This window comes from Pagrus major, chromosome 23 (genome assembly GCF_040436345.1).
Source record: "Pagrus major chromosome 23, Pma_NU_1.0".
Classification (NCBI taxonomy): Eukaryota; Metazoa; Chordata; class Actinopteri; order Spariformes; family Sparidae; genus Pagrus; species Pagrus major.
In genome coordinates, this window is record NC_133237.1 from 20,152,754 (window position 1) to 20,180,225 (window position 27,472).

The window sequence follows — 27,472 nt, forward strand, 5'->3', positions numbered from 1 at the left end:
CTCTTTTGGTAATTATTTTTTTGTTGTTTTAATAGATAGTTAGAGTTCAGCGCTTTGTTTTTTACTTCTGAAAGACGTTTTTTAAATATCATAGTCTTTATGTTAAGTTGTGGTCAGTATGGGACAAACAGTACTAGAGTGATTCCCAACCGGGGGTGATTAATCAGTTATCAGACTCATTCAACTTATTATTACTATATTACTACTGCAATCTAATAAGTATTAAGTGACAAAAACAAAAAAGTATATTAAAATATTACTTTAATCATGAGCAACAACCCAAATGGTGGTGGACAAAACATTTAGCATGAGAAATGCTACATGTCACCTTCCTGATACCACGGCACCGCGGCATTCAGCTTTCATTAAATTAAAACTGTAAAAAAAAAAAAAAAAAAGTCATTAACAGGTACTGGCATTCAGGCTAATGACTGATTATAAAACAACAGTTTTAAAAGGCTGATGACAGCCAAGACGGAATATGTCAATCTCTGATCTTGATCGACATGACGGATAAGTTTGTTCGTTTATTCTTCAGCTGCTTGCTGCTAAATACTGTCGGTCTGTCGTCATGAGAGGTGAGACAGAGCTGGAAGAACAAGGAGACGAGGACAGGTGTCAATCTGCGACCTCTCCGGTGTCCCACTTCGTTTTGGGTTCTTGCCACCACTCAGCCAGGAAGGACTCCTCGTAGTCTCCCACGCCCTCAAACTCGGTGTCAGGATGCTCGGATTGAGAGGTGGCCACTTCTTCTGGACTTACCACGTCCTTGAAGTTAACACAAAACACTCAAGTCAAAAGCGAGCAAACATTTTACTATCTTACTTCCACTCTATCTGCCAAGACGTAACTTTTTCCATCTTATGTCTATAAATCTGTCGCTTGTGCAGCCTGTAATTCAGCCTGAACTCTCTCTCAGTCGTCCTCCCCACCACTCAGGTCCAGGCACCGAGTAGAGCTGGGAGGGGCTGACCTGAGTTAAATAGATGTGGCACAGCCTCAGTGGCCGACACCTCCCAGCCACATACCACACGCTGCTGGCGGAAAACACGGCCCCCCTCCTGCTCTCTCTTCCGCAGCCTTCATCCCCTCTTTCTCTCCCTTTCATCCTCTCAGACTTTTTTCTTGTGCTCCACTTTTCCATAACCTCAAAGTAAAAGTTTATCTCCCTTTTTTGATTTACTAAAATGTGAAAATTGTAGTTTGGAAAACAGAGAGGCAAACTATAACTATATCAGCCAGTTTAGTTGCTGCTGTTGAGCCAAGTTAAAGTGTCAGTTCGCACAAACATGTTTTCATAATTGCGTCTCCCTCAGGTTGTCTAGTCATGCAGTTGGTTTGGGTTTTATCTGATGTCTGTCTCTGAAACCTCCGGGCACAATGGAGGTTTTGTTTGTGCAGTTTAATAAAAGATCTAGATAGGGGTAGATATCTGAACAAACTCATCAGATAAGATCAGAAAAGCCTCATACCGCTACTTGGGGTAACCGAAAAAAACATGTCTGGCAATTTCGGTGAAATGGCCCTTTAATGTCTGGAATGTGGATTTTTTTCTACCTAGCAGTTTTAAGAGAGATTATGTAGCTTTTGAATTAAGAAATAAAATTCTTCCTCTTACAAATGAAAAGCTTAAATCATAAGAAACAAAACACACTTGATGAAATTCAATGCACTCAACAGTTTTGCTGCTACAGCCTGATTTAATGTATGACCAGCAGCTCATGGTGGCTCATGTTGGCAGACTTTAGGTATCAATCCACAAGTTTCCTGTGGAGGTTACTAGGGAAATGATTATGGGTGATACTGTACTGTATTGTAGTGTAAGTAACAAAATATCATGACAACTGATGCACCAGCGGCACCTTCAAGGCCTTAACAGTGTTAGCTAATTGGGCAAAGCAATTAAAATAGTGTTCGTAGTATTCACTCGATAAAACTGCCAACCTGGAATCACTGTTTCTGGTCACAGGTTCCTGATTATAAGATGTTTCTCTACTTGTGCTGCCACTACATTATGTATGTGCGTTTAATATTATTACATAAGTGTCACTTGTGGCCACAGTGGCACTGCAGGAATGGACAATATGAGAAACATGATGTGTTTTAAAGCATGTTAACATTGTCTAGTACACACCTAAAATAAAGGTATGCACCTAAAAATGTCCATAATATGGCACCTTTAAATTGTTTGTGTCTGCTGCAGCAGGCATATCTGATCTGTGTATTCATGTCCCGAGTTCTCCTTTGAGAAAAAGATTCAGTAGCCAAACAAAAGAGGTTTGTCGTTATGTAATTCACATTGGGCCCCATATTTTGGCATTAATTTGTCGTTACACCATTACACAGCCAAGCCAATCAAATTTCCCCACTTTTTTTGTCTTCCTTTGAATAACACAAAAATGATTAAAAAACACATTTCAAAAAAGCACGACAGCGTTTTGGATTGCATTAAGATGAACTAAATGTGACTTCAGTCGGACAATGCCCTCACAGTCTTTCTCTGCTTTCCACAACAGTGGCAACATACCTCATCGTCTGTTTGTAGGTAGTTCAGTGCAAACTCCAGCATCTCTTTCTGCTTCGTTGTCGTGTTAAAATACCTCAGAGCCTCCTGAAAAACAAAAGTGGCATCAGCTCTTGTGTTGACCCGAGCAGCAGGCGAGAACAAACCAAACCTCTGTTTTACGGCTCTGCCCTGAGCAGCAAATTTGGCCTGTTGTCCTTTTGTTTACTGCTTTTTTTTGCCTCTCAGTTTGGGAACCTTAAAGTATTTACAGCAGTACCTTCTGTAGGCAAAGACGTTTATGAGGCAGGCCAGCTCAACACAGAGCCGGTACGCTGCAGCTGCGAGCGAAAAAAGATAGGAAAACAAGTCCGTCTTAACGAGGGTGTACTGGTTTCTAATTACAACCCTGAGATTGCGTTCATGTTCACGCCAAGAACACTTCATGCTATAGCTTTACTGCTTTGGTTAAGTGCAACCAGCGTGAACTTTCTGCTGCCTCTGAGCCACAAAAGAAGAACCAAAAGAGAACAGTGACGAAGCCTTTGTTTCACTCACAGGCCGAGGCTGAAAGTCCTTTTCCTCGAGTCCCCACTGCTCCCGGTAGAAGCGATAGTACTGCACATTTTGCAGCATCACCTGGTCTTTAGGGTCGAACAGCATGTAGCTGGCTGCACACGGAGCAGCGTTCTTAACATCGTTCACTGTAAAAGATCACAAAATACCACATGTTAAAGCTTCATTACATACATTACTGTGTCCAGGGTAGCTGTCTTTGTCGTACTTCTTACATTTATAGTAGGAAAACTGGAGGTAGTGATACATGGTGGCTACAAACTTCTCCACAAAGAAGCCTCCGACGCTGGGTGTCAGCCGCTCTTCACATTTTACCTGACACTTCAGCACATCAGTGTAGAGGTCTGAGGGAGACACCAGAGAGAAAGTGAGCCCAAAGCTATTATTTTCTCATCCGAAACATACTGAACTCATCTCCTCTTACCTGCCAGGGTGGGATAGAAGTCTTTGAACTCTAAGATCTCATATGAGCCCTCACAGCCGGCTAAGCAGCTGGTGTATATTTCAAAGTACTGCGTGATGGCCTGCTCCATGTTTCGGGCGCTGTTGCTGAAGTCTCCGTTGTTGTAAAGCGTCACGCTCTTCAGGAAGACGCTCTGGACAACAAAGAGATTGATTAGAGTTCAGCACACATTTTATTCGCACTCCAGATCAGGACGACAGTGTTCATCTACGAACTTCGTACGGCTGCTCCTCGTGATCGATGAGATATTCTTCCACTTCGAACAGCGTCTTGTAGTAGTTCATGTTCTTGGTCAAATGGGGATCGGTCGGGTTCTTCTTCAGGAAGGTGTGGGCCGCTGCCACAGCCTTCTCCAGGTTGTTCATCTGAGGAGGAACAGATAGCGTTACAGTTTGATTGGACAGTATTTTCCCCTCACTGGCATCAACACCGGCTCCGCTGTTCACTGGACAACGTGACCTCTGACCCCTTTGCTCCGGCAAATAACAGATGTGGATCGCTGATGTCAGAACACAAAGTCTTGCTGAGAGGATGAATGGAAAACTAATGCAGTGCTGTATGCAGAAATGTGGAAACAATAAGAGACAACGACCTGTGCACATATACGGAGCCTTGGCCAAAAAGATTCAAGGTATCAGACACACTTCTCAAGATAACTTGACTGATTTAGGACTGATTTTTCTTCTGGAGCTGTCGACTACAAACCTTCACCTGACTTTCCATCGGCTTGAAGGTGAGCTGATAACGGCTGAATTTTCATTCTTGTGTGAACTTCTCCTTTAAGGCTTTCAGACACATCCCTCTGATGAGGTGAGTGCCAACAACACCTTCAGCTTCTGGAGGATCACAGCAGCCAGATCTGTGATGTGGCTGTTCATTAAACTAACAGAATGAATGTCGTCTACACTAACATGAGGATCACCTGGAGAGTTCACACATTAGCACACTACATGAAACTCTTTATTACGCAACAATGAGATCAGTCAGCAAACCCAGTCCTCATCGGCCCGTCTGACAGAGAAGAACAAGGGGATTGTTTCAGGGGCAACACTGAAGAGACGTGGCACATGCTCAACTCCTGCTTGGTCGGCAGGAGGGCGCAACAAAGCAGCAGGGAAACCTTTCTGCACATCTCCCCCTCGAGAAAATTCCTCTCAGTGAGTCAATCTGCGTCTAGAGACCGACTGCAGACACTTTAGTGAGGTAACTGTGCCCGTTACGCACAGTTACGGCAGCGTTAAATCTGTTCCTGTGTTATTACTCATATTCCAGTGGGCTGCAAACGCCCAGGCTGCACTTAAATGTCCTTTACATAACATCCACTTTGAGTTTAGTCACATTTTTTCGTGTAAGTACTCGGCACAACTTTAGGACTCGGTTCTGAAGGCCCACATTTATTCAGTCTCACCTGGAAGTGCGCGTACTGTATGTACCGATACGGCACCCTTTGCTCGAAAGTTTCCAGCACATCCCTCCGAGGGTACGAGAGTCTGAACACTGGAAAATCCGCTTTGCACTTTTTCAGACACGCAGCCCTCAGCAGGATGTGGCGCATGAGGCGCAGGCTGCTGTCGGCGAACAGGGTGTCGTTGTCCCGGCTCACGGAGCTGCAGTTGCGGCCACAGAACGCCTCGCTGTCCCGCAGGAGCCGGTGGAGCCGCAGGCTGAGCTCCAGGTACTTGATGCTCTCTGCCCAGTTCTGCGCCCCGTACTGCTCCAGTGCGTGTCCGTACGCGGAGTCCAGCGGCATGATGTCCTTCTGGGGGAAACTTTTAAAGCTGTACGTCTCATACTGAGCCTCCACCAGGGCCAGGGCCGGGAGGAGAAGGGCCACACACAAGCTGCTCGGGAGCATCGTCACCTCCACCGGCTCCGGCAGGAGACTGTTCGTGTTTTGAATGGATCTGGAAACTTCCTCTTTCTTCACCAGGGAATGCTCATGTCTGCCTGCACGTAGGCTGCGAAAACCCTGTGAGACCAGATGCTGGAAGTGCGAACTTCCGGTCAACGCGTTCAAAATAAAAGCACATTTTAATGTCGAGCCCATTTAGTCGTGTTACACACAGCCATTCTTCCATGTGTTTTTACTTCCCTCCATTATTTGACACCTTGTTTATCAATAAAATCAAAAACTTGCTTGAGACAGGCCTAAACCACAGGGTCAGGGAACATCATGTCTGCATTGATTTATCTCAAAGCAATGCTTTTTAGCTGTATTACAGATTTCTCAAAGCATTGTGCGAATATCTAACAAAAAAAATCCCACATATTATATTGTCTGTGCTGAATTACCTCAGGAGAGTGATATGCATACAAAAAAGAACAAAACCAAAACAAATAAACAAACAAAGTCTGTTATTTATGCATGCAAATAACTACTGGAACTACCAGAAATGTAAAAATATATGTAATAAATGAATAAGTTAACTGATACCTGCAGTTACATGTGACAAATGCAGCATTTGACATTTAACCTTGAAGAGAGAAATCCCCACTTCCGGTATAAATAGCAGTAACTCTTGCTGGCTTGACACAGACGTCACAGTCTTGAGTTTGGACCTGAAGACAGAAGAAGAGGGTCCAGCAGCTTCCCTCACTGTTTTCCAGACTCAAACACCCAACACACGCATTAGTTTAAACATTTTAAGGGATTTGTTTTGTGTTGTTTTCGTTTTATTTCTTTTAATTGTGCTCACACCTCTTAAACTGTGGGCAGATAATATCCATGAAATATAAACTGAATAGCTGTCTGGAGGCTGCTGTATTTTGTGCGTGGTAATGATTTCTATCTCGGCTGCATTCCTTGGAAACTGACAAGCTGAGACCTGGGTTGCTGAGCTTTAATCTCCATCTGTTGACACATCACATCAGAGCAAATCCCACATCAGAGTCTGCAGTGTCTCAAACCTTTATAAGCTCTTCAGGTAAAGATGTGTGATGGTTATTAGGACATGGGGCCTCTTTAATGATTCAGACAGATGTGACCAAAAAGCAATAAAGGTTTAGATTCAGAACTTTTAAAAAAAAAAAAAACAGCCTGTCATACTGTGTCAAGAGAGGAGAGACTCGCTCCACATTATGGGGGAGGCACACTATGATTTTCCACTCATCTCATACGTGAGTGAAATCCTGAAATCACGGGGCCGGGCCTCTGAGCCAGGCATTACACGTTTGCAGAATTCCATTAAAAAGTGGGTGGGGGCCCAGGGGCCACTCCTCCTCCTCCTCCTCCTCCTCCTCCTCCTCCTCCTCCTCCGCTGCTGCTGCTGCTGCGGCTCTCTGGAGGACATGATCCGAAACATGCGTCAAGATACAGACAACACCGGAAGTACGGTCTAGTTACCTGTTAGAATAAAAGCACAAAGTAAATGCAGATTCTTGTTACTTAAAGAAATTGACTTTTTTACTTTTCTGTTATTGTGACAGACAATATAGAGTTTCTTTTTTTACTTGATTAAATATGCATATTATTTTAATTGTCATTTTATTCCATACTCTAATTCAAGATGCTGTAATCTTAGACCAGGGGGCGCAAGAGTGGGGCACAAGAGCTAAAGCTGCCCCATCATGGAGTTAAATTTCGCTTGCCAGATGTTTCTAGAAAATAAACTTAAGCCGATTTAAAAACCCTGCAACTCTCCTCCAGTTAGTTAGAACTGGAGAAGCCTCTTGGACGAGAGGTGAAACGTCTTCAAGAAACTGAAACACGTCCAGTTGCCCACGATGCAGCACTAAGAATTACCATGACCTGGATGACTGAGAACCTTCATCAACATAATACATTGTCTTGTCACTGTCCAGTCAGAACCACTTATGTCCAAAATGTCAACTTTTCATTAGCTAAGAAAAAACAGCCATGTTTTCAGCTTCGTGGCAATGCATTTTCCCGATGATCAAAAAATACACCACATGTGAAGATACAAAGTTTTGAGTGGACAGTGTACTTTTGCAACTCTTCTGAATTCTTATTTGCAAAGTCACAGCTTATAGCACACTCAGAGATACCTTGAGACAGGGAGATTTCACAAAACAATATTCAGATGGCTGGATGGCCTTGGACGTACCCGCGACACCCGACCTGAGTGCTATTATGCACTAACAGCTACTCACAAATCAGCAAGGTGCTAAGAGGTGCAATAAAACATGAGGTTACAGGTCAGTACGTGAAATAAAACAGCGCAAGGTAATAACAATATATGTGGTCAAATGCAAGTGTTACATTTTGCTGCCACAACTGCTACTACTTTCTCCATCTTCCATGTTATTTGAGCGGGCTTTTATTTTGTAACCGGAAGTGGTCTGCCTCGTTCCCGCACGCTTGACGCAGCTCCGCTCTCCCAAAACTTCTTGCGGTGTTTCTCCTTCCACTTCACCCGCATCACCCCGCTGGCAGACGGGACTTTCTCCTCACAAGCTTCTCCAGATGGATCCGTTCGTATGTTTGGTCGTGTTCGTCCTCCGTGTCGCGGCGGTGACCTGCGACCCGGGCCCGCTGGTGGACATCGTTGTGGACCGGTACGACATCCCGAAAGTTTGTCCGCGAGAGGTCCAAACCGAAGACTTCGTCCGCTATCACTTCAACGGCACCTTCCACACGGACGGGAAAAAGTTCGACTCCAGGTGAAGTTACAGCCGACAGCACCGTTTAACCTGGTTCCGTGTCCCCGCAGGAATGTTAGCTTTAATGTTTAAAGTTAAAAAAACAAGCTGCGTTAACGCACCGCATGTGTAAAGCGCTAAACCGCAGCGTTAGCTTGTAGGATTAAGCTAGCCGAAATGGAGACGCCAGGATAAACACGCAAACTGCAGAAAAACCCTCCCCATCGGTGATCCTGATGGATGCAGGCTCACGGATCATTTACCGCAGCCGAAATCACATCTGTGGACGTGTCAGTGCGGCGATGTGAGGGGGGGATGCTGCACCCTCTCCTGTAGTGTCAGGAGTGCAGGGACAGAGGGGTCTGTGTGTAAACGTGCTGGTGCTGGTCCAGTCATCGATCCTCAGCTGTGGAGCTCAGCCAGTCAAAGACACAAGAACACTGGGTCTGACTGTGAAGTTTAAATCACAGGGGAAGTTATAATTATGAGATGAAAGGCAGAAGTTATGGGTTAAAATTGAAATTATGAGATAAAAACTCAAAATCGTGAGAAAAGTCAAAATTAGGAAATACATTTTGACTTTTTGTTTCACACTTTTGACTTTTTATTTCACACTTTTGACTTTTTATTTCACACTTTTGACTTTTTATTTCACACTTTTGACTTTTTATTTCACACTGTTGACTTTTTATTTCACACTTTTGACTTTTTGTTTCACACTTCTGACTTTTTATTTCACACTTTTGACTTTTTGTTTCACACTTTTGACTTTTTATTTCACACTTTTGACTTTTTATTTCACACTTTGACTTTTTTCTCACACTTGATTTTTTATTTCACACTTTTGACTTTTTTATTTCACACTTGATTTTTTATTTCACACTTTTGACTTTTTATTTCACACTTTTGACTTTTTGTTTCACACTTTTGACTTTTTGTTTCACACTTTTGACTTTTATTTCACACTGTTGACTTTTTTATTTCACACTTGATTTTTTATTTCACACTTTTGACTTTTTATTTCACACTTTTGACTTTTTGTTTCACACTTTTGACTTTTTGTTTCACACTTTTGACTTTTTATTTCACACTTTTGACTTTTTATTTCACACTTTTGACTTTTTATTTCACACTTTGACTTTTTTCTCACACTTGATTTTTTATTTCACACTTTTGACTTTTTTATTTCACACTTGATTTTTTATTTCACACTTTTGACTTTTTATTTCACACTTTTGACTTTTTGTTTCACACTTTTGACTTTTTGTTTCACACTTTTGACTTTTTATTTCACACTTTTGACTTTTTATTTCACACTTTGACTTTTTTCTCACACTTGATTTTTTATTTCACACTTTTGACTTTTTTATTTCACACTTGATTTTTTATTTCACACTTTTGACTTTTTATTTCACACTTTTGACTTTTTATTTCACACTGTTGACTTTTTGTTTCACACTTCTGACTTTTTATTTCACACTTTTGACTTTTTATTTCACACTTTTGACTTTTTATTTCACACTTTTGACTTTTTTATTTCACACTTGATTTTTTATTTCACACTTTTGACTTTTTATTTCACACTTTTGACTTTTTGTTTCACACTTTTGACTTTTTGTTTCACACTTTTGACTTTTTTCTCACACTTTTGACTTTTTGTTTCACACTTTTGACTTTTTATTTCACACTTTTGACTTTTTATTTCACACTTTTGACTTTTTATTTCACACTTTTGACTTTTTATTTCACACTTTGACTTTTTTCTCACACTTGATTTTTTATTTCACACTTTTGACTTTTTTATTTCACACTTGATTTTTTATTTCACACTTTTGACTTTTTATTTCACACTTTTGACTTTTTGTTTCACACTTTTGACTTTTTGTTTCACACTTTTGACTTTTTTCTCACACTTTTGACTTTTATTTCACACTGTTGACTTTTTTATTTCACACTTGATTTTTTATTTCACACTTTTGACTTTTTGTTTCACACTTTTGACTTTTTATTTCACACTTTTGACTTTTTATTTCACACTTTTGACTTTTTTCTCACACTTGATTTTTTATTTCACACTTTTGACTTTTTATTTCACACTTTTGACTTTTTTCTCACATTTTTGACTTTTTTATTTCACACTTGTGACTTTTTACATTACATTTACATTTAGGACATTTAGAAGATGCAGAAGATGGCGAGTGACTCTGCTGTCCTGACATTGGTCCTGAGTTCCACCACTGGGGTGCCAGAGCAGAGAAGAGTCGCGACTTCGCTGAGCGGCCTTTGTTTGCTCTTAGCGATGATGGTACCGGGCGGCCAGCTGATGTAGTAGAGCAAAGTGCTCGCACTGGGGTGTGCTGTCTTTTTCTCACACTTCTGACTTTTTATTTCACACTTTTGACTTCAAATCAAAATGGTGAGAAAAAAAGTCAAAAGTGTGAAATAAAAAATCAAAAGTGTGAAATAAAAAGTCAAAAGTGTGAAATAAAAAGTCAAAAGTGTGAAATAAAAAGTCAAAAGTGTGAAACAAAAAGTCAAAAGTGTGAAATAAAAAGTCAAAGTGTGAGAAAAAAGTCAAAAGTGTGAGAAAAAAGTCAAAAGTGTGAGAAAAAAGTCAAAAGTGTGAAACAAAAAGTCAAAAGTGTGAAACAAAAAGTCAAAGTGTGAAATAAAAAGTCAAAAGTGTGAAATAAAAAGTCAAAAGTGTGAAATAAAAAGCCAAAGTTTGAGAAAAAAAGTCAGAAGTGTGAGAAAAAAAGTCAGAAGTGTGAAATAAAAAGTCAAAAGTGTGAAATAAAAAGTCAAAAGTGTGAAATAAAAAGTCAAAAGTGTGAAATAAAAAGTCAAAAGTGAGAAATTAAGAGTCAAAAGTGTGAAACAAAAAGTCAAAAGTGTGAAATAAAAAGTCAAAGTGTGAGAAAAAAGTCAAAAGTGTGAGAAAAAAGTCAAAAGTGTGAAACAAAAAGTCAAAAGTGTGAAACAAAAAGTCAAAAGTGTGAAACAAAAAGTCAAAGTGTGAAATAAAAAGTCAAAGTGTGAAATAAAAAGCCAAAGTTTGAGAAAAAAAGTCAGAAGTGTGAGAAAAAAAGTCAGAAGTGTGAAATAAAAAGTCAAAAGTGTGAAATAAAAAGTCAAAAGTGTGAAATAAAAAGTCAAAAGTGTGAAATAAAAAGTCAAAAGTGAGAAATTAAGAGTCAAAAGTGTGAGAAAAAAAGTCAAAAGTGTGAAATAAAAAGTCAAAAGTGTGAAATAAAAAGTCAAAAGTGTGAAAAAAAAGTCAAAAGTGTGAGAAAAAAGTCAAAAGTGTGAAATAAAAAGTCAAAAGTGTGAAATAAAAAGTCAAAAGTGAGAAATTAAGAGTCAAAAGTGTGAGAAAAAAAGTCAAAAGTGTGAAATAAAAAGTCAAAAGTGTGAAATAAAAAGTCAAAAGTGTGAAAAAAAAGTCAAAAGTGTGAGAAAAAAGTCAAAAGTGTGAAATAAAAAGTCAAAAGTGTGAAATAAAAAGTCAAAAGTGTGAAACAAAAAGTCAAAAGTGTGAAACAAAAAGTCAAAAGTGAAACAAAAAGTCAAAAGTGTGAAATAAAAAGTCAAAAGTGTGAAATAAAAAGTCAAAAGTGTGAAATAAAAAGTCAGTGTGAAATAAAAAGTCAAAAGTGTGAAATAAAAAGTCAAAAGTGTGAAATTAAAAGTCAAAAGTGTGAAATTAAAAGTCAAAAGTGAGAAATTAAGAGTCAAAAGTGTGAGAAAAAAAGTCAAAAGTGTGAGGGAAAAAAGTCAAAAGTGTGAAACAAAAAGTCAAAAGTGTGAAAAAAAAGTCAAAAGTGTGAAACAAAAAGTCAAAAGTGTGAAATAAAAAGTCAAAGTTTGAGAAAAAAAGTCAGAAGTGTGAGAAAAAAAGTCAAAAGTGTGAAATAAAAAGTCAAAAGTGTGAAATAAAAAGTCAAAAGTGTGAAATAAAAAGTCAAAAGTGTGAAATAAAAAGTCAAAAGTGTGAAATAAAAAGTCAAAAGTGAGAAATTAAGAGTCAAAAGTGTGAGAAAAAAAGTCAAAAGTGTGAAATAAAAAGTCAAAAGTGTGAAATAAAAAGTCAAAAGTGTGAAAAAAAAGTCAAAAGTGTGAGAAAAAAGTCAAAAGTGTGAAATAAAAAGTCAAAAGTGTGAAATAAAAAGTCAAAAGTGTGAAACAAAAAGTCAAAAGTGTGAAACAAAAAGTCAAAAGTGAAACAAAAAGTCAAAAGTGTGAAATAAAAAGTCAAAAGTGTGAAATTAAAAGTCAAAAGTGTGAAATAAAAAGTCAGTGTGAAATAAAAAGTCAAAAGTGTGAAATAAAAAGTCAAAAGTGTGAAATTAAAAGTCAAAAGTGTGAAATTAAAAGTCAAAAGTGAGAAATTAAGAGTCAAAAGTGTGAGAAAAAAAGTCAAAAGTGTGAGGGAAAAAAGTCAAAAGTGTGAAACAAAAAGTCAAAAGTGTGAAAAAAAAGTCAAAAGTGTGAAACAAAAAGTCAAAAGTGTGAAATAAAAAGTCAAAAGTGTGAAACAAAAAGTCAAAAGTGTGAAACAAAAAGTCAAAAGTGTGAAATAAAAAGTCAAAAGTGTGAAATAAAAAGTCAAAAGTGTGAGGGAAAAAAGTCAAAAGTGTGAAACAAAAAGTCAAAAGTGTGAAATAAAAAGTCAAAGTGTGAAATAAAACACTTGACTTTTTATTCACACTCTGACTTGATGTGACTTGACGTGACTAGACGTGACATGAGCGCCTCAACACATTTAAAATGGTCTTTTTCTTGCCTTCTATTGTGACTTTTCTACATAATGTGTGATCTTCGGTGGATTCCATCGATCGTTCATCCTCACCTTCCTCCTCTACTGTCTACAGTCATGACCGAGGCAAAGCCTTCATCAGCCAGGTGGGCCTGGGCCGACTCATCACAGGGATGGACCGCGGTCTTCAGGGCATGTGTGTCAATGAACGCAGGAGGATCACAGTCCCTCCTCACCTGGCCTATGGAAGTGTTGGAACAGGTGCAGACGGACACATGAAACAGCACCTTGTTGGATACGTTATCTGTGCTGCTTTATGCCAATCAGTGTTGTTTATCTGACAGGTGGTGTAATTCCTCCTGACGCTGTGTTGGTGTTTGATGTCCTCCTGCTGGACATATGGAGCGCTGAGGACAAGGTCCAGATCCGCACGCTCAGCAAACCTGCGAGCTGCAACCGCACCACCGTGGTATCAGATTACGTCCGTTACCACTATAATGGCACCCTGCTGTCCGGTGAGGCCTTCGACTCCAGGTGAGGCTGCAGCATGGTGTAGTTTTAGCACGAGCTATCTCTTGGCTGTTTCTGTGATTTTCAAGAACTTTGAATTGTGCTTCATTTAGTTACTCGAGGAATTCAACCTATGACACCTACCTGGGGCAGGGCTACCTCATCAAAGGCATGGACGAGGGTCTTTTGGGCATGTGTGTCGGGGAGAAAAGGATCATCATCGTCCCACCCTTCATGGCATACGGAGAGAACGGCTCTGGTACTAACTAATGATGTTCAAGATGATGGAAGCTGGCATTAAATAATTTAAGTTACCAAAATATAACCTGTTAAAGATGTAAATTGGTTTAATTGTCAAAGAACAGAGTCTGCATAGAAAAGGTTGCACCGGTGTGGCAGGTGATCCTTGTGTTTTTATCTTCTGACAGTATTTTTTAGTGTAGTATTTTACTTTTGGTAGATCTTAAACGCGCAGTATGTAATCTCTGCCGCTGTGGGGTTTCTCAAAACAAAAGATGTGATCTTTGTAGTTGTTGTCCTTAGTGTTAAACAACCGCCATTGCCGATGAAAATCTATCCAGGTGGCTCAGATTATATCTTTAATTATGAGCACTTTGAAGTTTTATAGACCCATGGATGTCTGACTCACTCTGACTTGGAGGCAGACGAAACTAAACACAAGAATAGAGAAAAATAGTTGCAATGTTTTAACAGAATTAACCAAAAAAAGATGAGTCGGCAGATTAATGAACAAAAATTGTAGTGCTACGGCTATTTGAAGAAATACCTCTCTGTAGGTGTGTCAGGCACATGTGTTGATTGAGATTCTCCCTCTCAAAGTGTTCATAAGTCCACATGCATTGCGTTATTATGCAATAATGATGTATAGATATTTAAAAAAAGGGTTTCTAATGTCATGCACGACTCTATCTCTGCAAGTCAGAGCAAGTTACATACCACACTTACCAGAACAAATACAGGTCTGCCTGGAAGCTATGAAACTAATCTAAAGTTAGGGGAAAAAAAGGTCACGTTAAGGTGAAGTATGTGACTGGTGTGCAAACTACAAATCCTACTCTTTTTTTCCTGACAGGAACTCGGATCCCTCCTCAGGCTACTCTGGTGTTCGAGGTGCTGTTGGTTGATTTGTTCAACCCGAAGGACGATCTGATGGTGCAGATGAAGGTGGTGCCTGAAGGCTGCACCCGCACGACAAAGACTGGAGATTACATCCGGTACCACTACAACGGAACCTTCCAGGATGGCACGGCCTTCGACTCGAGGTACAGCTGAGATTTCTTGATCTTCAGGTGATTTTGCTTACATTAAAATGTTTTCTGAGTTTGATGCTTCTTTTGTCAGCTACCAGAGAAACAGCACCTATAACACTTACATCGGCATGGGGTATGTGATCAGAGGGATTGACAAAGCCCTGCACGGGCTGTGCATAGGAGAGAGGAGAAGGGTTATCGTCCCTCCTCACATGGCCTATGGCGAGGAAGGAGTAGGTGAGGGTGACACATTTAATCAAGAGACACTTGGAATGAAGAAACAAACCACTAAGCCTTGTTGTTTTTTATGCCTTGTTTCCCCTGCTGTAGGAGACATCATTCCTGGCTCTGCTGTGTTGGTCTTTGACATTCACGTCATTGATTTCCACAACCCCGAGGACCCAGTCCATATCAAAGTCACCCACAAGCCTCAGGAATGCAACATGAAGAGTGAAGCTGACGATTTGATTCAGTATCGTTATAATTGCTCCTTGATGGACGGGACCCTGCTGTACTCCTCGTGAGCGCCCTCTGCTGTTGTTCTACTGCACTACATCCTCCTGGTTCATGCATGTAATCATTGCCTGCTTCTTGTCTGATGGATTTTAATGTACTTGAAACTGCATTTATGTATCCATGACCAAAGCATGTAAGCCTGCATGGTTCAAGGTTTTAGTAGAAAAGTTTTATGTAGCTTTGATTTTTTAAAATGTTTTTATTTAGAGTTAACAGGTTATGTGTTGATTTTCAGGGACAAGCTCGATTCGCCTTCCTTCACGACTCTCGGCACAAACAATGTGATCTCAGGTCTGGAGAAAGGTTTGAGTGGCATGTGTGAGGGAGAGAGGAGGGAGGTGGTCGTTCCACCGCACTGGGGACACGGTGAAAATGGAGGTCAGTCATTGGCATATCTCAGATCACACTCTGCACTCTTTCTTTTCAGTCATGTTTTCTCTCCTCTGTGTTGGTGTCTCCAGCTGGAGGAGTCCCCGGGAGTGCAGTGCTCTTCTTTGAGCTGGAGTTAGTGGAGCTGCAGAAGGGTGTGCCTGAAGGCTACATGTTTGTGTGGCTGGGAGACAGCCCCAATCCCCTCTTTCCTGCTATGGACCTCAATGGTGACAAAGAGGTCCCTCTAGAGGAGGTAAGCAGACAAGCCAGGGTCAGTTCAACTAAAGCCCTATTTGCCTTGACATCATATCCAAGGGCTGAATGTCAGTAAATTTGAGTAAAATCAACATGAAACCAAAATGTGGGTGACGTAATTTCTAAATCATGAGGTCACCTGGTAAAACTAGTCCCATGCGAATATGGCTGAAGTAATTCGCCCTTCTAAAACTATATTTTAATACAAGACAAACATCCTGGGTATAAGCAGCAAAAATGCTTTAAACATTGCAACTTTCTCATGTTTTCTCCAGTTTTCAGCCTTCCTCACGCTCCAAATTAAAGAGGGCAAAGGTCGTCTTCGCCCAGGGACAGATGCAGATGACATCATTAAGGACATGTTCAATAATCAGGACCGCAATGAAGATGGGAAGATCGTAGAAGATGAACTGAAACTTAAGACGGAGGAGCCTGAACGAGTGAAACGAGACGAGCTGTAAAGAGAACTCATGCAGTGTTTCAGTGGTGGTGAGGAGCTGGTATTTGTGGCTGGGGTTAGGCTGTCATCTTAGCAACTGTTGTGCAGCTATTGTGAAAATGTTTCCATGATTGAAACATTGCTGAGCCTGCAGACATACAGTTTGCTAAAAAAATGCAAATGCTATCTCAGTAGAACCACTATAATGGAGCTGAATAATAGCAAGAAACCACCTGTATGTTGTGCACAGGGAACAAGTGTTGTGAAAAATGTGAAAGGAAAAGAAATGGTCTGTAGTGAAGCAAATTTTACTCACACATTTACATTGAGCTACCTAAGAAGTCTTTTTGGGCTCGACCATTCTTCCAGAATGACATTTTATGTAAATGACCTGTAAATTTAGTGCCTCATGAAAATGATGATAAACCACTGGTTGTACAGTAGAATTGGGAGTGAAAATCTATTATCCTAAAATATATGTATAAAGCGTGTTGTGGGGCATTAAATAAACTGTTTTATGATACAATAAAATGAACACTGACTTTCTTTCTATCGCACTGTCCATGTACAAACCTGCACCTAAAGACCTTAATTCACTGGCCTGGAAACTAATGAAACAAGGTGATGAGAAACAGATGAAACCTCATTTTATTTCAGATGAGTTGGTACATGAAGAGGTAATGAGTTCAGACAGGAAGATAAAAAAAACAGTTTGTGGCACATTGTTCAGACGTGACGGAAAAATAAAATCATTGTTTCTAAAATATTGTTTTAACCATCAGTTATAAAGTTTTTGGAAACTTTTGTTTGTTGCGGTGCAGAATTTTTTAAAAACTGTACAGTTCAAATGGCCGAAGGTGAAATCATGTAAAATACTAATAAAAGTTGCGGGGTTTTTTGTAGTACTGCAACACTTCTGAGGTAGTAGTTCTTACAAATCCTCGGCCAAAAAAGAGCTATTTATTTTTTTATTTGTTTTCATTATGTTCTTCTATTTATTTTACTGTAAAATCAAGTGTTGTTCTCATAAGTTCACACTTCGTAGCACTGTGGTGTCGCATAAGAAAAACAACAGTTTCCATAAAAAATACAACTGGTACTGAACACTCGACAACATGACCAGAAAATGGAAAACTTCACATTGTAATAAAATGTTAAACATTTTGAAAAACTTCAAGTTTCAGGTTAAAATTCTCTAAAATTAGCTTTATTGTATGAGGTTGGAAATGAGTTTCAAACAAAATGCAGGATCAAGTGCTGCCATTTATGTTGTGCGCTTTTCTTTCCCTTTATCATCACATCCTTTACGAGGACCGAAACTGTCTGACAACACCGATCTTCACTGAAGCAAACTTACACTTAACAGGCTGCACAGTAGGTAGACGGTGCAGATCTGGCTTCCATCACATACAGTGTGGTCCAAGAGCAGTTTAACCGTATCATGAGAAGAAGACCAATGGACAAAAATATAAAAGGCTGACGTGTGCGTGAGGTGCGACTGTTAACTGGACTTGTGAATAATTTTGTGAAATAAATGGTGATGACACATTCTTGGTTGGTTGTGGAAAAAGCCTTCAAATGGCATTTTCTGAGCGGGTGCCTCCTCAGCTGGCGCACCGGAGTGTCCAACACCAAATGGCCAGTGGTGTTTTCTCAATTCTCAGTTTACTTATTGCCAGTGAGGTAGAGCAGAACCGCGTTGGGGACTTCCAAGGTCTCATCTTTTACCAACACAATGTCATATGAGTCCAAGTAAGATTGCTTCCTCTCGTCCACCTGAGGAAAACAAGAGATTAGAAGTAAATTAAAAAGCTAGAATGTAACTATTTAACTTGGTTATTGGGAGCATTCCATTCTCTAATGGTATCTAATACTTTTAATGATCATGAGTGTGTGTTTTTTATTTACCTTGTCATTGAGAAAGCCAATCTTAAGGATGTTTTCCATGTCCTGCACCCCGTCAGCCATGGTCAGATCTCCCAGAGAGTCTCCCAGCAGTACCACATTAGGCCGCGTCCGCAGCTCCTTGAAATGGCCGGTGTTGAGCAGCGCACCTTCCCTTTTATTGTAGATGTGGATCAGCTCTCCCTTGAAAGCCCTCAACACTCCCTGTACCAGCAGATCAAGAAAGTGAAATACTGTTTCAATCCCTAGTGTGGGGATGAAACTGTAGTTTGTGGTGTGACTACTTACAGATTCATCAAAGTCCATGTAGTTGGAGAAGACTTTGACGTTGGAGTGGAAGACCCCTGCCTGGCGAATCACCTCTTCGAGGATGTCTCCTATCCCAGCGGAGAATATGAGCAGAGGGATGCTGTGCTCATGCAGGTGGTCAAAGAGGAGCTGGTAGCCCTCCCTGTTAAAACATCAACTCATTGTTAGAGTTAAAGGATAACTTTTTTTTCAACATGCACCCTATTTTCCCATGTTTTTGCCAGCTGCAGCGTTCTCGCTTAACACTGAACAAACTTTTGGTCAATCAGATATAAAAACATGACGTTCAGGTTGAAAAATACATAAGTAACCCTTTAAATTATCCATATTATCAAGTACTTTTAACTTTCAAACTATTCAATAGATTTTCTGGTGTTCAGAGAGAGGACTTTTCTAACCTCAGCATGGCATCCGACTCCCGCACCACCATGGCCAGCAGGTCTTTCCTAATCTCCTGTTGTACCAGCAGTTCATGGGCTCTAGTCCACCTGTGACATGGATGCACAGCACGGATTTATGAACACCTTCAAATGCAGAATATCTTAGTTTTCAGTACAAACTGTATAATACACTCACCACTCCACCATAAGGGGCAGCTTTTCCTCTATTGACCGTGACGAGTCGATCTCTATTGGGTAGTATTTGTTGAGCAGCTCCTTCAGCTGTCAAAGACAGACAACACTCAAAACTGTCACTGGGGAGTAACGATCCAGAAAACTGTTGTACATTACCCAATTACAGCAAGAGACAATCTTCATCTTTCACCTTTTTGTAAGATTATATCTGAGGGAAGGGTTTATTTTGTGAATGATGCATTTCTGTCTATGGTTAGAACAAATTCCAGAAATGTTCGAAAATAATTTAGTATGTTATCTTATTGGAAAGAGACACATTGCAAATACCAAAAGAAGATTTACCAGCAGGAAGTCTGTAACAAGGAGGATTCATATTTCTGCATTAAAGATGAAGAGATTCAAGTCACAGATATCAGTTCAGTTTATCTGCATGTTTTAATTCTTTCCATTGAAGGTGTGTCAGGAGGACAGACACACTAAATATGAGTGACAATGAATGAACAAATAATAAATTGTTCACCAAAAAGATTATTAGTTAAATACTGTGTATATTTCATAGGTAGTCTACTGCTTTAAAAACTAGCCTACACACATGCAGGGCAGCCAACAGGGGGGTGGGAACACAAGGTCAGGTGTCTCTGGCCCTGGGTCATGGAAGGGCCCAAAAGGGCCCTCTAGTCTTAAAAATAATCTGCTGGGCGAGCTTTTGCAGATCATCTTGTCTTGGGCACGGGCAAGACTATCGGTGGCCCTATGTATGTAGCTCACTAGGTTAAGTGCATTATATTACACGCTGAGAAAACATAATTGGCTCTATTCCTGCCAACTGAAATCCTGCTTGAGCACCACAGCCTTGTTCATACCTGTTCTCTGCATTCATTTGAGATGAGTTTGCTGTTGTCAAGAATATCTGCAAATAAAATATAAAGACAAAATGACACTGCCATGAAACAACGTTCAGTCAAAACAAACCTTTACATGCATCCATATAACATGTAATTACAGCTATATTGTCAGTGAACTTACTGTGGCAGGTGGGGCACCTTTTTCCATTGTAGGCAAATCTCGTTAGGGTCATGTCAAAATCTGAGATCACCTGGATGGAACACATGAATTAATAAAATCAACCTGTATTCATGATGTCCATGAAGGGCACATTAAATCATGTTGTGGATGATGTGTACCTGCACGGTGTTGGAGCCAGCCTTCACCATGGACTGGAGGATCTCCTGTACCCTCTGAGGGTCCCTCATACACACTGACGGGTTGGACAGCTCAGGAATCTTAGCCATGGAAATAAGTGCGAGAGTTATTCAGACTTTTCAATGAGAGAGACATGAATTGCACAATACATCACGTTATATGCATTGTGTGATCAGGCACCCAACAGGAGCACAGCTGGGTGGATAGTTAGCTACAAGTCAGGTGCTAGCGTCAATTTGCATAACTCACTTTATTAGCTAGCTTAAATACTCCCGACCTGCACATTACCAGGTCCAAAACACCGGTGCAACCGCCATACAAATAAGCGTTTAATTGTAGAGTAATTAACGAGACTCTCTGGCTAACAACGACAAACCAATGTCATAGTTACGTGAATCAATTTAACGTCAACGTAAGCTAATGTTAGCCGGACGTTTTGGCTAGCTAGTACACAAGTTCGTTGGCGTAGGGCGCATTCATTTCGGTGTTTGGTCACCCCCCCTTCAAAACGTGCTGAATAACATTACCATTTTCTTTAAATCTGCCGCCATTCTGTTGAGGTTATCTTCACAAAAGACGTGTCATCAGCTGTTAGTCTCCGCAGATGTGCAGCTAACGTTAATGTTGCTATGTGCGGGACAGAAGCATCTGTGCTAGAGCGCTGCCTTCGCGTACTCTCCAAAGTGTCGGGATTCTTGAAACAGTCGCACTTTAATGACAAAACAAAGTGGTACACAGTACATTTTTTACGGTTTCCTAGTGATGTGTACCAAAAACTGTGAATTGAAACTGTCCAGACGAATTAAGAGCAAAGTGAGAATAGACGTCGTGTAGGGTTATTCTATGGTCTAAAGCGAACAAACATTTCTTTTCGTCTGAAATGCACAGGTGCGAGCCTATGAGAAGCACGTGAAGGCAGCACCGCTACTTGCTTGCATAAGTTGAGGAGGGACGGTATGTACTCTTCCCAAGGCAAGACAGGCCCTGATGAAAGGTTCCACCCTGCCTCTTTTTATTTTATTATCATTATTATTATCAATATTATATCATGTTCAAGCCATACAGTTCTCTTCAACAAAACATATAAGCTGAAAGATTCAAGTGAAACAAATCTTGATGTAAAACAAAGACAACACCAAACAAAAAGAAAACACAAACAAAAACAAACATGTCAATGATAAGAAGAAAAAAATAATAGGGATATCACAATAATTACATTAAAGAAAAATACCTACAGCTTTCGGTGCTTTACAGTTCTTCAGTTTGTGTAATGTTTCAATATAATGTCTGATTTCCGTTTTAAAATGTTCTATGTGTTGTTTCTTTTAAGTCCATTTTCATTCGTGAATTTAGTGTTTTCCATATAAAATAAAGAAGTTTAACACAAACATTTTTTTTTTCTTATCACAAAATTATAATAATATGCAGTGTTAAGTAGCTCCCAATCGTTACCATGGTGCATCATTATTTCATGATTATCATTGCTGAGCATGTTGTGTCCCCTCAAGTGGATTGTCAAGCTACACAAGTGACAAAAAGGTGCTGAAGTTAACTGCACAACTGACACCGTGAACACCTTTGAACACCTTTCAGGTTCCCTCCCTGTTCCCATGAGCCTGCATCACCAGTGGTCAGTGTTACTCCTCCCTTCTCCATGTACTAGAAATCAGTTAATCTACGTGTGTGTCTAGAAATAAGAGACCCAATGTTTGATTGACTGGTAAAGTTATAGTAATGTCTATTTCTGTTAGTTCTATGTGAGTTTGGACTCAATGACTGAAAATAACCACCAGAGGGAGACACAGTACACAATAACAGGCCAGTCCATCACATACAAACTCATCTTGACCTCTCTCTGTGCTGTCAGGTAATTCTGTCCTGCTGCTCATCACTGCACTTTACACTTTACTCTCTATCATTTCTCATTAATTTGTTACTGAATGTTAAAATCCTTTTTGTTCTTGTTGTGCTGGAGGCTGGTCGTCCATTTCTGAACTAACGTCTGCTTTCTGTTAGTGGAGTGAGAAGAAGCGCTGAGTCGAGGCATATGAGAATGTGCATGAAGTCACATTCTTTGGACTGTCGTGGGAAATCTGACCAGAGTCCTTCACAAAGAAATCCACAGTCCAGCAGCATTAAACAACTTAAACAAATCGTCCAAGGGCTCATACAAGCAACCCAGAGAGACGGGGAAGGTCTCATTCTTCACATCACGTTACAATCAGCTCACATATGGCCAATAATAAAAGTGATTAATACATGTACATATCTACAGATTCTAAGTTTGAATTTCTTCTTCAAAACTACATAGTGCCCCTTTAAGACAAGGCCAACAAAAGCAATAATATAGTAATAATAAATTAAGTGTACAACCATCTGTCTTACAAAACAACTTTAATTGCAAGTGATGACATTAGCATTTCTTACATCCAAGATAAGGACACAATGTCAGGCTATCACATGCAAAGCAAATTACATAGCTTATTCCACTTAATATTTGCAGGTCTAATTACGTATGTTGGTCATAAAGTGGAAATGAATATCATTTCTACGCTCTGTAACCTCTATGCTGTTATGGGCAGTGGGACTTCCTGAATGTCAGTCACAACACATTCATATAATAACCCCTTTTTTAGTCTGATTCCTTCTTATCTCATTTCTTAGTCTCTTTGGAGAGCGACAGGAGACGACGGGACAACGTAACAGATCTCAAACATACACCCAGCTGGAAGTGAAGTACAATAAACACAAGTTTTACAAGACATTTAATGTTGGAAACAAATCCACAAATAATGATAACATGTTTTGTTTTTTTAAAGAAGATCAAATCTTATTGGCTGGACGCTGGATAAAACAAAGCATTTTTCCAAAATACAATCACCTTGTCTGATATGAAACAAACGAAAACAGGAAAGTCAAAGTGCAGTTGCAAATTAAATCCCTATGCTTATGTAAGACTTTGCAAATAATTAGATGTCAAAAAGTGCAGTTTAAGAGAAGCTCTGCAAACACAAATCACCAATCATACACACCCCCTCGCTTACACGTGTACACATTTCTATGTATTTTACTTGAATTAAAGAAAACACACTGAGCAACAGACTGCCAAAGTGCAAAAGAAAGGAATGATTGAGCCACTGTCGATGATTGGTGCTTAAAGCAGTGGCCGAAAGTAATGACTTAATGTTAAGATAACTCAAGAGGAATGTTTTCATTACATCTAATAACATCTTTTCAACGTGACACTCCTCTCATCATTTCACCTGTTCAGGAACCAGGGAAAGATTACTCGTTTTCAGGTGTTACATGAGCAACAAAAACTACATAAATATACTCAGTACAGCTGTTGAAGGGGAAGCGCGATCTAGAAGCAAACTACTCTACAAGATTTTAAGATTAACAGCCTTTCTGAATTAATTCACATTTACGTGTCGAGGCTGCACATTAACAAGGAGAGCCACTCTAACAGAGAGATTATGATACAAGTCTTTTGTGAGCGAGTTAGACTTCTAACCAGGTGTTTCATGAGGCGATTGTCACAGTGTTACTATGGAATGAGGCTTCATTAAGTTAGATTGAATGTAGGAATGCAGTTAATATTAATGTCACATCGCCTTCCCAGTACGAGCATACAATAAAGGAATGTAAAATATCCATATATGTGTTTACATATACAGCTTTATACTATTTATGTACAAACAGATAAACAGCATCTATACCAACATACTTGACAAAAGGATATTCAGTCGTTGGCTGCTATATAACACTCTTATTCACATGTTTACATTCGCCATATCCCTCCCGACATATCACCAGCTGGTCAGGACACACCTGCTTACACATTTCATGGCTTTCGACAAATCAGCCATTAACACAAGACAGCGTGAGAGCCGATGGCACAGGGTTCAGGTTTAATGGAATCCAGTATGAGCGCGACACAAGACCCACTATATCATGTTATGTATGAGTGTGGGTAGATGGAGAATGGTGGCTGTGTAGTTCTTGGATGGAGCCGACTTGCTCAGCACTCAATCTGCGACTGCAGCTGCCGGCGCAGGGTGAGTGTGCGTCGGTGAAGCTGCTGCATCTGCTGCATGCGATCTCGCTGGCGGGCCAGGTTCTGGGGCATGGGGTAGCGCTGGCAGCCATAAAGGAAACGGTAGGGGATGCGGACGTGGCATGCAGTGGCTCTGCAGCGAGGCTGAGGCATGGGCGGCAGCAGCATCCAGCGCTTTCTCTCAGCACAGTAGCGGTACGCCTCCTTGCGGTACTGCTTGTCCACATCATCACTGTTCTTCCAGCCTCCGATGATGAAGACGTCCTCATCGAAGTGGCAGATAGCTGCACCCTCAATGCTGGTAACCTCTGGTGGCAGGCTCTCCAGGATCTCATCAGAGATGCGCACACTGATCTTTTGCTTAGCAACCTCATCCCTCTCTGTGTAGCTCTTGGGGCAGCAGGAAGCCGTGTGGTAGAAGTTAGTCGAGGCCACTGCCATCTGGAAGATGCAATAGTTGTCAATAAGGGGCAGGGAGTCAACATCTTGCCACTGGCGGCTCTCTGTGTCGTAGCGAGTGGTCACTGTCTTCAGTCCATCCTCATTATCTGTGTCGACAGGTGTGCGTGCTGTGACGTACACATAGCGGTCCTCCACACTTACAGCCTTCACATCCCGCAGGATTTTAGGAGCAGACTCCAGATTGTGCCACTTGTCCTGCTCAGGCTCGTACACACTAACATCTTTGAAACCTGGACTGAAGTTCCCATGGCCACCGATGCTGTACAGTATATCCTTAATGCAGGTGAGGCCAAAGGAATGCTTTCGTGTGGTCAAGTTGCTCACCTGCTCCCAGGTGTTGCGATTGGGATTGTACCGTTCCACTGTCTTAGCAAAGCCTGGTTCCATAGAACCAGCTACGTAGACGTGGGACTCTGTGGCAGCGATGGCGTGGCCGTCCAGGTGGTTGTGGATGTGCGGCAGGTTGACCCAGCGGTCCTCGTATATGAAGTAGCCTACACACTCGCTCAGGTAGTCCCCTCCCTCTGAAACACCGCCTACAACCATGATAACATCCATGTTCTGGCCAAAGCGAGGCTGAAAGGAGGCCATGTGGGAAGACCAGAACTCCATATCAGCAGACTTGAGGTTCTCGAAGCGGATGGCGTGGCCTTCAACTGCCTCTGACACCAGCCGGAGACAGGCCTCGTTGGCGGCCACCAGCCGCTCATTTTTCACCACCCTGGTCAGGTAGGTGGGTTTGATTTGGGGCAGCCTCAGGAGACGGAACAGCTCCTCGAAGTAGCGGCTTCGCTCGTCTGAGTTCTTCTGCACCCACTTCACCACAGCCTCAAACAGCACCTCCTCAGAATCAACCGTGATCTCTGCGTCAGACAGCCAGTCGCGGACCAGGTGGAAGGGCAGAGTGTAGAACTCGTCATCCTGGATTACTTTGTGGAAGTTTCGGCGGATCATGTCTGCAGCCCGCAGAGCCAGCTGGTCCAAAGTGTACATGTGGGCCAGACTGTGCACCGCCACACAGTTGGTCAGGCTCAGCTTCTTCTTGAGGAACTCACCACAGAAATCCTTCAGCTGCAGCAGGAGAAACCTAACAGAGAAAATACAATACAGGATGTCAGAGACAATGAGCAGATAATAGTGCTCACAAAAACAGCACTTTAAGACAACAGAGCAGCTACTGAAGGCCTCATGCTTTGACTGTCAAAATCACTGTCTCCCTCACACACACACACACACACACACACACACACACACACACACACACACACAGATCTTACCTATCAGCTAGCTCCAGCACTTCATGTACATTGCAGGTGCTAACGCGTATTTCTCCAGTGTACATGTACTGGATGACACTCTCCACCGTGTCCGGGTCCGGCCCCAGCTCCGAGCTCCATTCCTTCATCTCTACACGTCCGGACAAGGACTCGGAGAACTGTCCTCCCAGCAGGGGGGTGAAATAATCGGTGGCCGCGGCCAGCACAGACCTGTGGGCTGAAAACTCACAGCTCTGGACGCTCCCGGCGGCCACCCCGCTGCTGAAGGCCAGCGTCACGTCGCAGAACAAGCCCTGCTTCCTCTGCTCGTTCTGCCGCCGAGACAGCTCCGAGCAGTGGGAGGAGGACGTGAAGTCCTCGGTTTCCTCCGCGTCCCCGTCTCCGGCGAGGGCGCTGGGCGTGCTGGTGCCGCCGCTACCACTGCTCCTGGCGGAGTCCTCCGGGTTGGGGGCAGCCGCTGCCATTCTGCTGCCGGCGCTGGAGGTTAGCGGTGGTGGGAAATGAAGTAAAGTAGTGAAGGAGAGGAGGCGACATACGCAGCCACACATACATGGAGTCAAAACAGAGCACGGCGGCGAAGTGCGTTTCGTATTCGACGGTGATATCCGCGACTTGTCAACGTTAGCATAAAAAAAATATCTCTAATTTGTATTCGTCTGTTTTAAATGAGTATTATTAAAAGAGTATTTTAGTCTCAACAAAAACAAAATGTTTTAATGTCGTACTAATTTCATAAAAGTTATGTCAGGTATAACATATAACAACTAGCGTACGGCAGATAAATAGCTAGCCTGTGTGTAAAAGTTAACATTTTATACGGGCCTCAATCCATTAAAAGCTAAAAACGTAGTATTTAGCACTTCCTCTTTCGTCAAAGCCAATGAAGCGTCAGGAAACAACGAACGAGGAACCGACTTCAGTTTGGTAAACAGTCAGACCTTCTGACATGCGCAGTGGGAAAAAGGCGTGACCGCGTCGTTGACGTGACGTCGTTGGCAGATAGTGCCCGCTGCTGAGCTGTGCACATGAGGAGGACCCTGACATGCATGTATTTTACCCTGCAGGAGAAGGTCGAGCCACTCGAGCCTGCGATACATGCACAGCCTCACATCCCTTTGTATATATGCACACCACGTGGGCTGTAAGTACAATATATAACAGATATACAGGGGTGGATTGTGACTTAGTACATTTACTCAACTACTGTACCCTACTTAAAGGTGCAATATGTAGTTTTGGGAAAGAAATTTTAACCAGAAGAGAAATATCTTCATTGACTGATGTCCAAACAAACAAACTCTCTTGTTTATTTGTGGCAGACCCTGCCACCTTTCTAGCGTCAAACCTTATTTTCCTCCGAGAACAGCTTGTTTGTTCAGTTATAACTTATGATGAATATGAATATTGTAAATATTAATATTCTG

The 27,472-nt window shown here is 41.3% G+C and overlaps 4 protein-coding genes across 4 annotated transcripts; 1 reads left to right on the forward strand and 3 right to left on the reverse strand.

Annotated features, from left to right (window-relative positions):
* Positions 1-317: 317 nt before the first annotated feature.
* p3h4 (prolyl 3-hydroxylase family member 4 (inactive)) lies at positions 318-5,397 on the reverse strand. Its single transcript, XM_073495308.1, has 7 exons — positions 4,951-5,397; positions 3,758-3,907; positions 3,504-3,675; positions 3,295-3,423; positions 3,062-3,207; positions 2,528-2,611; positions 318-768 (listed from the first exon to the last, which is right to left on the reverse strand). The coding sequence occupies exons 1-7, from the start codon at positions 5,395-5,397 to the stop codon at positions 619-621; spliced, it is 1,278 nt and encodes a 425-aa protein (XP_073351409.1). The 3' UTR covers positions 318-618.
* Positions 5,398-7,897: 2,500 nt separating this feature from the next.
* LOC141019506 (peptidyl-prolyl cis-trans isomerase FKBP10-like) lies at positions 7,898-16,785 on the forward strand. Its single transcript, XM_073494450.1, has 10 exons — positions 7,898-8,162; positions 13,013-13,158; positions 13,242-13,431; positions 13,521-13,666; positions 14,501-14,690; positions 14,770-14,915; positions 15,009-15,198; positions 15,430-15,572; positions 15,656-15,819; positions 16,097-16,785. The coding sequence occupies exons 1-10, from the start codon at positions 7,966-7,968 to the stop codon at positions 16,280-16,282; spliced, it is 1,698 nt and encodes a 565-aa protein (XP_073350551.1). The 5' UTR covers positions 7,898-7,965; the 3' UTR covers positions 16,283-16,785.
* Positions 16,786-16,885: 100 nt separating this feature from the next.
* Positions 16,886-20,903, reverse strand: LOC141019389 (cytosolic 5'-nucleotidase 3-like). The gene is made up of 9 exons (XM_073494294.1): positions 20,780-20,903; positions 20,234-20,332; positions 20,076-20,145; positions 19,913-19,959; positions 19,051-19,136; positions 18,873-18,962; positions 18,454-18,616; positions 18,169-18,369; positions 16,886-18,036 (listed from the first exon to the last, which is right to left on the reverse strand). Exons 1-9 carry the CDS (start codon positions 20,801-20,803, stop codon positions 17,926-17,928), a joined length of 891 nt encoding a protein of 296 aa, XP_073350395.1. The 5' UTR covers positions 20,804-20,903; the 3' UTR covers positions 16,886-17,925.
* Positions 20,904-22,629: 1,726 nt separating this feature from the next.
* LOC141020137 (kelch-like protein 11) lies at positions 22,630-26,937 on the reverse strand. The gene is made up of 2 exons (XM_073495196.1): positions 26,049-26,937; positions 22,630-25,858 (listed from the first exon to the last, which is right to left on the reverse strand). The coding sequence occupies exons 1-2, from the start codon at positions 26,594-26,596 to the stop codon at positions 24,274-24,276; spliced, it is 2,133 nt and encodes a 710-aa protein (XP_073351297.1). The 5' UTR covers positions 26,597-26,937; the 3' UTR covers positions 22,630-24,273.
* Between the last annotated feature and the right edge of the window lie 535 nt (positions 26,938-27,472).